We start from the raw sequence: 8,836 nt of genomic DNA, 5'->3' as shown, positions 1-8,836 counted from the left end.
ATCAGATTGATTTTTCCAGGACTTCAAAATTCAAATTAACCCTTTCACTTCCAAGATCTCAATATTATTTCTCCTTACTGTCTGCCATACATTTCTAATAATGTTTGTTCTGAGAATTCTGGTGTTGTTTGAGTTCAACAGATTTCCAGAACTTTCTAGGAAAGGTAGTATTTTTCCAGGAGTTAGTGCCACAATAAAATTCCAGGTCCAGGTTTTCCATGACCCATACGAACCCTGTGGAAAACTTCAAATGATTTAGTAGGATCAGCAAAAAGGTGATTCACTAGAATTCCTTGTTGACATTGCTGTAAAATCCTATCTGGAACCATCCCCACCACTCCAGAAATTGTCGTACATAGCGTCATAATTTCTTTTAAGAATCTTGAAACAAACTTGATTCCTGAAACAATATTCTTTTGGAAATTGAGGCCATGTTCGGAAAGCACATATTTCTCCCTTACAACGAATCGTGTTCTATAAGCGATCAGCAGCCAGTCAGCGTGTCTATTGGAAAATCGCGAACTTGATTGGTTCTCCCACTGATTTCTATTCGCTCATAGAAACTTGTAGGTAGGTAGGTAGGTAGGTAGGTAGGTAGGTAGGTAGGTAGGTAGGTAGGTAGGTAGGATCATAGTCAAATTGCTATTTATAAAATTTTGATCACATAAACGCGCGCCCTTATTGCTCGTGTAGTGGTTTTGCATCAGACACGGTAAACACGGTTTGAATATGGCTTGAGTATTTCTACTCCCCCCTCCCTTGATGGGATGCTAGTCCATCGCAGGGTTACCCCCAGCATTTAATTCCCTGGGGCACTATGAGAGTTAAGTGTCTTGCCTAAGAACACAACACAGCGCCCCGGCCGGGTCTCGAACCCGCACCGCTCGATCCGGAGTCCGGCGCACTTACCATTAGGCCACCGCGCTTCCCATAGATGGAAAGGATGTAGCCTCCTACGCAGACGTTTTTTGGGCTCGTCACCCGTTTCTCCCCCACGAAACGCGTGAACGAGCCCAAAGAACGTCTGCGTAGAAGGCTAGAAAGAATGGGGATATTTGTCTAATTTGTGTTTCGCTTCGGAGTGTTAATTACAGATTTTGGTCTCACTTAGGGTGCTCTGGACAGAACGCCAACAGTTTTCAGCCGTCGGTCTCGATCAGAAATAAAAACCGCCGTCATACTGCGGTCTAGAACGATCAGTCATGAAAAATGTCATCTTTAAGGGGTCCGAAAAGCTTGAGCCACTCAGATTGGTCTCTTTTATAATTAGGGGCTTAAGGCGGGGTTGCACCTCAGTGAAGGTCGTTTTTCGGGTCGCCCACTACCTCCCGGAACGAGTTAATTCGTTGGTTCTTAAAACAATAGATAACAGGTGACAACAATGCCCCTAGCCCTGAATAACAATAGAGGTAGTGTTTACAGCGGGCGAATGAAAATAGAGGTTCCAGAGAGGTAGTGTCTTACTGCGTTTTTCACCGCTCAACATGGGTTAACGGAAAGATCTCAAGAAGTCCAAAAACGCTTTCATTATCCCATATATCCATGTTTAACAGTGTTTTGTAAATTTTTAGGTGATTTTTGGGGATGTTGGGAGAATTAATAGAAATAAGAAACATCGGAGATTTAGTGTAATTTTAGAATAAGAAATTTTAAAGTAAAAATTGGTAGACGGACACCAGACAGTACCCTTACAACCTGGAGTGCTCTTTCGTGGGGGTTAACTGTCCGGTGGTTTCAAATTTTGTTTCCTTTCTTCAATCCCTTCTTTAAGGTCGCGCAGGACTCTTGCAATCATTAGTATGTATTTATTTAAAGAGTATGCACGAACTGCCGGACGTTTGAAGCCGACAACAAACGAAAAATTCATGAGAATGTTTGTTTTTACACTCTTTTGTACAAGTAATTACTAGTAATTGTTCTCAGCTTTGTGCCACGTGCGCTGGAACATAGGGAATTATCATAATTAGAATCACAGCTTTGAATATATCACACGTTGTTGTAAACATTGACTCAGAAGGTCTTCGGAAGCCTCAAAACCTGCAATTTTGTGTCCAAATTTTCTCCGCCGATATAGAATTTCAAGAGTTGATTCGCGAGGAACATAAACTTGGTGTACTCTATTGTGCTATGACTAGAGCGAATTTTTTGATTTCCTTCTCAAAATGAAGATAGCACGTTTCAAAGTTAAGATTTCACATTTTTGCTCTCTTAGAAGCCATTAACTTGTAGCAGTTTTTGAAAGCGAAAATTTCGTTCTAGCCATAGCACAAAAGAGGTTAAGATTTATCACTAGGTTATATAATCATTTAATTTGGTGCGCTGTTCTAGCTGAAAACTTGGACACAAAATCGCATTATCTGCAGTTAAACTTTTAAGGGTTTGTAACGACACAGACAAAGGTCATCTCTCAGCAAAAGGACAATCATGGTGTAATTCCATCATCCCCGAATATTCTTGTTAAATTTTAGAGGAATCGATGTTCAAAATGTAGTAAATTAAAGTTTTACAAGATAGCACTCCGTCACGAAATTTGGCTAATGAATTTATTAATGAGCAAGGGTCCTGCGCGACCTTAAACCTCTTAAAATTTCATTCAAATTCAGGTATTCTGATGAGCCTTGGCGGCAGGCGACAATTCATCTGCGAAAACGAAAAACAATACTGAGTTTATCAGTACTGAAAGTTAAGGGTAATTTGCACTTTGGGATTCTTATAAGAATGACACATGCTACAAACAAAATTATACACTGTCCTAAAATGGACAGATATGGCCTGTTTATTCACAACAATCAATCTGCATGGTTACAGACCCCGCTAAAGCTACACAGTAGCAACTACCACACTCTACTTCCTCCAACAACCGTACACAAAGTATACTATCGCATAAATACATCATGTCCAGCTATGTAACGTTACTTTATTTCATACCGACAGTCAGGATTAACCCCTTCACTCCCAGAAGTGACAAAGTTTAACTGAAGTCCAAACTTACTTTGCAAAATGTTGGGGGAAACAAAGCAAACAACACAACAGAGTAGTGCTTGAGAACTTTCATTTGAAAAGTCACACACTAGGGACAATGCACAAAGATAAGAGTTACAACCACCATATCCAGCATACTAAACGGTACCACATGAAAGTAGTGCTCAAAAGCTTTCAGTTGAATGACCACACACTAAGGTTTCCTGCACTTAGCCTTACAGTTATAACTCATTGTACAGCGTACTATATAGCACCACATGTAAGTACTGCTCAGTAGCGTTCACACCAATGGTCACAGAGGGAGTGAAAGGGTTATTTTTTTACCACGCTACATTTATATAGAGATCCTGATAGATATTGTATTATCCATGCATTTTTTTATGGTTTTAAAACTGAACGTGCTTAGAGCCAAATTTTGACAAGGCTTTTATTCTTTTTTTACAACGGACTGCATTAAAATTTGTGGAGACAACAATCCCAATCTACATTTTTCCTACGAAGATATAAACAAAGGTCATCACCGTTGCTTGACAACCTTCACACATGCACACACAGATATAACGAGTGGTCTAAGTTGGTTTGATTGCCTTATGGACACTCTGCTTGACTGTCATTCCTCACAAGAGAGTCGTTGGACTCTAACTGGTTTATACAAATTAAGGACAGTCATAGTCCGTTAATATGCACACCCAGAGAACTGATGAAAAGGACCAAGTTTTGACATCCTGCAATTACTCGGAGGTGTCTGCAGTTGCATTTTCATCTTCAGAGCTGCTTGTCCCTTTTAGCCGGTTAGGCCCATGCATGAGAAACAAGTGACTCTAGGGACACATGATTTGATTGGCTACATTACAAAAGGAACAGACAACCAAATGAACCAATGTAAAATCCCTTTGTTATACTGCAGTTTTAAACTTGAATGAACTTTAAATAAACCTTAACATACCATGCAACTGTTTAACAGCACAAGGGAAAAAAATTTTGTTCACAGCCAGCCCAGTCGAGGAAACAGAGGGGTTGATCAAACATTGATTGAAGCACTTAAGGAATACAGTAGAATCCCAACTTCTTGAACCTCCAGGGGAAAAGAAAATTGCTTTGAGTAATTGGGAAGTTTGAGAGTAAAATTACAGAGAAGTACTATCCAATGGAAACAAAATCTGGTTTGAAAAATTAGGAGTTTTGAGAAACCGAGGGTTCAAGAAATCAGGATTTTACTATATTCGTTCAGAAATTGTGCACAGACACTAGTTAGTTCTGTGTATGATGTTACGTCAGCATGATGTCAAAAGACTATGCCATGTTGCTTAGCAACTTCTGTAACAAAAAACTGCAGGCTCAATTAATTAATTTTTAGGTACTTAGTCCTCCGCCTGAGTTCATAGAGTGCTGTACATTGCAACTTTGTACATGGTGCAGAGCATAGCTGTCCAGCTTTGCTCAAGTGCGGTGTAGTGATGCTAACAAAACAGAAACCAAACTTTTCTTCCAAGTCGCTTGAAAAAATAACATAACACACTTTTTATACCTATTATAGAACCTCCTCTGTATAGCTGTTTGTTTGGCTTGCCAGTACTACGTGACAAACTAAACCAACAGCTGAAAAAGAGTGAGGCTACAATAGGGCTAACACAACAGAAAAGCATATCTATAATATAGGTAGAGATACCATGGTCACAGATAAAGCTTTTAATTACACCCTTGCGACCTGCATTGCAGATCTTATCTACCACTAACCAAACACTCCCCTTACAGCCATACATGGTATGAAAAACTTCATCACTGGGTAACAGTGGGATTTAAGCCATGAGCCCTTCACATGCCCATCACGTGTCATGCTCAACAGCTGACACGTGCACAGCACTGGATGTTGGACTTCTTGGCCTCTAATTTATTGCCGTCATCACCACTAGCTGCCTTCCTCTTGCTTGCAGAGGATCTACCAGCAGAGGGGACAGGCTCTTGGCTCTTTACCACCTTGGATTTCACCGTTTTGTCATCCTTAATCAAAGAATCTACATCTTCAGTGTTATCATCGGTGATTTCCCCTTCCACGTCCACATCTTCATCTTCGTCATCAACACACGCTTCCTCCTTCCCTGCATCGTTGTGTTCTACTACACCATTGCAGATAGCCTCAACTTGAACACTTTCCAATTTGGCACTGAAGCCATCTGCCTCGGACTCATCGCCAGAAGTGAAGGACGTCTGAGTTGCCACGGAAACAGGGGAGGCTTGGTTTTCCGTGCTTTTCAACTTCACAGCAGACTTGGAGGAAGTTGATTCACTAAGGGGCTGCCCAGCCTTGACGTTTCCTGCTTCTGGTGAGGATTCCTTGGAAAGTTCCTGTCGAATGACTACCTCCTTCTTTAGTACAAGGAGCTGCTGTTTGATGGTGTTGTTGCTAATCACCAGCAGGTCTCTCTCAGCTTCAAAATCACGTTCACGCTTTTTGAGGGTCTGAGGGAAAAATTATAACAAAATGGATGAAGATTAGTGTGTACATCAATCATGCATTAAACTGGCTTGACCTATGATACAGTAAAAACCCTCATATGAGAGCCCCTGACTTTCGACATCAAGCTGACATGGTTTAAGCTAACCTATAAGCTTATAATTAACAATAATTCACCTCAGTGTCGGTGAATGATGGTGGAGAAGATCCAAAACTTTGTTGGACGTAAGATCACAAGCATGTGCAGTTGATCGGTTTTGTATTATTGTACACCATCCATGCGTGCAATGACAGCAAATGGAAAAAGATCTAACAGAGTTCCCTCAGAGATCAGGTAACATTTGAAGATTATATGCTGTTTGATAGTGGTTTTTTTTTTTTGCATCGATCGGGCTAGGTTTCTTGCTGTTAGTAGCACACAAAGTGTAGTATGAAATTTGTTTCAATGAACCAAAATGACTTTCGACAACAAGCAGACAAACATTATAATTTTCCTGTAATCCACAATATTTAACTGTTACAGCGTACTTTTGGCTGCTTGCAAAATTGCTAGACTGATAGTTTTATTTCTCAGTGCTTACAAGTTGCCAGCATTCACTTTTATGATGAAATTCCTAGTTGGCAAATATTATAGTAATTAGACTGAGCAGATTACAACTCTTGGAGTAATCGGGCAAGTAAATTTTAAAATTGGCAAAGACAAACACGATTAGTCCCTGAGTTGTATGACATGAGGTTCAGTTACTAATCTTATTAATCACATTATATCTAGTAGTAATCAAATTAGATTAGAGAAGTGTGACGCCGTCTGAGAAAGTTAGCTGTGTTAATTTTACTTTTGAAAATGTTTGTTTTTGTCACTGTTGTTGCCTCTTTTTACAATTCCGCGTTTTAGAATATTCCGTCATTTCCGCGTTTTAGGGATATTTCTACTCCCCAATAGACAGGATGTTAGTCCACTGCAGGGTTCCCACCTAGCATAAAATCTACAGGTACCCATTAATACACCTGAGAGGAGAGAGGCGCTTTGAGAGTGAAGTGTCTTGCCCAGTAATGCAACACAATGACCCAGGCCAGGGCTTAAACTGGAGTCTTCAATCCAGAGTCAAGTTGCCAACTATTGGGCCATCATACCTCCCTCCACAATGTCCACTACAGAACCATTTTTTATTGCCTAAGATAGAATTTATGGAGTTGACTTTGCTAAACCTGGCTTTTCTTTCATCACAGCAAACTATTTCTTGTGTGATCTCAGCCATTGCTTTCTTACTTTAATTCAAAGCTACACAGAAAGGCTTTTGTCCTGTACTTGTTTTGTTTAGTAACACTGTGTTATGCACAGTGCTATGTACTAGGATGACCTTCCTAAATAATACATAATCTGCAGTAACCATTGCAAAGTTGTACACTACATAATGGCAGAGATCATGTAAACAAAAGCAATACTGTGTGATGGAATTTCACAAAGGGAAGCAAGGAATCACATTTCTTCGCTAAAAATAAACCTTTACCCATTCTTGAATTTAAATAGCTTTAATTAATGCTCTGAAATGGTTTCCACGGCACTCAGTTGGGTTCTGGAGATCGAAATGTTAAAATGTTTCGAATTTTCAGTCATCGATCGGTCGCCACACCAAAAAAATCAAAAACTTACTCGACCGTGAAAATCAAAACACAAAACAAGCAAAACTCGTGACTCGCGTGGGTCAGAAATTCCAAGGCGACCACAACAAAACGAGATATTTACCTTCAGGGAAAATCTGTCGAACTATTGGCAAATACAAAGAAATGGGGCCAAGGCAAGACATTTGATATTCCATTGAGTGGGTGTACAGTAGATCTAGCGTTCAATACAGCGACTCTACGCGGGTAGAAAGAGCAGTCCTTTAACAGGACTAAAGGAAATTTCTACTAGTGAAAAATTAAATGCTCGGTTTCGGCCTGAGAAGAAAATTTCGACATCAGTCGTGCATTCGAAAACCAAATGTCCGCTTATCTTTGGTCGATGTGAAATCGCCTGAGTAGAACAGCTTGTCTTGCCCCAACTTGTTCACAGTTAGGACAATAGGCTCAATTGCCTTTCAAATTCAAATTACCCTAACATAACACTCGCCGACACCTCCAAAATCCTGTACTACAACCAATCTTATGGAATAAAAAAAAATACACGAAATCTTCTTACCTGAATGTGTTTGAGTGCACTTCGCAAGATGTTCAGGTTGGACGTTTTCTTGTCTTCCAGGGAAGGAACTTCTCTCTTCAGGATATCGAAGCATTCTTTTAAGTGCGCGCGTCTGGATGTGCAAATACAATCAGCAATTATAAATTCAACTTTGCGCTTGATTTTCGCATTTTCATATCAGTACTTCATGTACACAATTTCGCTAGATCACGCGGAATCTTGATTTTACAACAAATAATCACAAAACAAAAGAGCAAAATTGTAGTTTTTAGCGTTAAAGAGGGACTTAAAAAGACAGACTTCGACTGTCAAAGGAGATAAGTTTTTTGTGCAAGGCGCAAACGAGTTAACAGAACGGCCATGTTCCATAACAGAATATGCTTCGCGTGCACATTATATCTAACAATTAAGTTCACTAAAAATCCCAGAATACAAGAAGAAGCATCGCTAACCTGTTCTTCTCTAGTTTGTTATGCGTTTCTCTCGTCCCTGCCCTGTAGGACAAAACAGACGTATTGAGCAATTTTGTCTACTAGAAGAACAAACACGGCTTTCCGGGCGAAGCGAAAGGCGACACGAACTCACCCGCCTGGTCTTCGCCGTCTTTCCAGAGGTTCGCACTCCGAGAATGCCCGTCTCCTTTCCGTATGAACAGACGAAGAGTGATGAACTAGAATGCGGAAAGAAAAAGCAGGCAAAGTGTCATCAAAAAATTGTCGTGATCGTGGAGTGATATTTCAAAACAGGCGAGCGCCTTCGCACCAACTGAATATTTGCACATGGCTAGTCGACCGTACCACGTGCGATCGCCGAATCATCCTTAGTTGTCCCTTTAGAGGAGCTTTCTAGGAACTTAGCGGCTTCTAGCAACGTGTCCAAACTCATCACGCAAATAAACGAGACACGGCAATTTCTTTCAACGATCTGTGGCAGCGTAAAGCGTAACCCGCCCGACTAGTCGCCGATCACTCCATGTGCATTCTCCACTAACAACAACACGAAACGAACAAAAGGTCTCAAAGTGCTGGAACGTAGAATTTCGCGCAATGATTGACAGTCGATTGAATATTATCCAATAGGAAGCCAGAAAGGGAAAACCACGTGGACAGGTCTGATGGCCATGTGGCTTGGCCTCGATCCCACGTGTACACAAACCCACCCAACTAATAATTTATTCTGGTTCTCTTTCTCGATCTCTTGTATTTCAGCCTGCCAGT

General features: G+C 40.6%; 1 protein-coding gene across 1 annotated transcript; it reads right to left on the bottom strand.

The window, feature by feature from the left end:
* Positions 1-2,740: 2,740 nt before the first annotated feature.
* LOC144645402 (uncharacterized) lies at positions 2,741-8,626 on the bottom strand. The gene is made up of 5 exons (XM_078504974.1): positions 8,417-8,626; positions 8,205-8,289; positions 8,072-8,113; positions 7,620-7,731; positions 2,741-5,442 (listed from the first exon to the last, which is right to left on the bottom strand). Exons 1-5 carry the CDS (start codon positions 8,502-8,504, stop codon positions 4,822-4,824), a joined length of 948 nt encoding a protein of 315 aa, XP_078361100.1. The 5' UTR covers positions 8,505-8,626; the 3' UTR covers positions 2,741-4,821.
* Positions 8,627-8,836: the final 210 nt, after the last annotated feature.

This window comes from Oculina patagonica, chromosome 3, assembly GCF_052425735.1.
Source record: "Oculina patagonica isolate OP01 chromosome 3, crgOcupat, whole genome shotgun sequence".
NCBI classification, from domain to species: Eukaryota; Metazoa; Cnidaria; class Anthozoa; order Scleractinia; family Oculinidae; genus Oculina; species Oculina patagonica.
Note: the sequence above shows the minus strand (reverse complement) of the source record. Positions and strands in the feature narration are given on the sequence as shown.

Coding starts and splice junctions, on each gene's coding strand:
- LOC144645402 (XM_078504974.1), bottom strand. CDS start 8,504: ATGAGTTTGGACACGTTGCTAGAAGCCGCTAAGTTCCTAGAAAGCTCC. Junction 8,290..8,416: donor TGATTCGGCGATCGCACGTG/GTACGGTCGACT, acceptor TCCGCATTCTAG/TTCATCACTCTTCGTCTGTT. Junction 8,114..8,204: donor AGACGGCGAAGACCAGGCGG/GTGAGTTCGTGT, acceptor TTTGTCCTACAG/GGCAGGGACGAGAGAAACGC.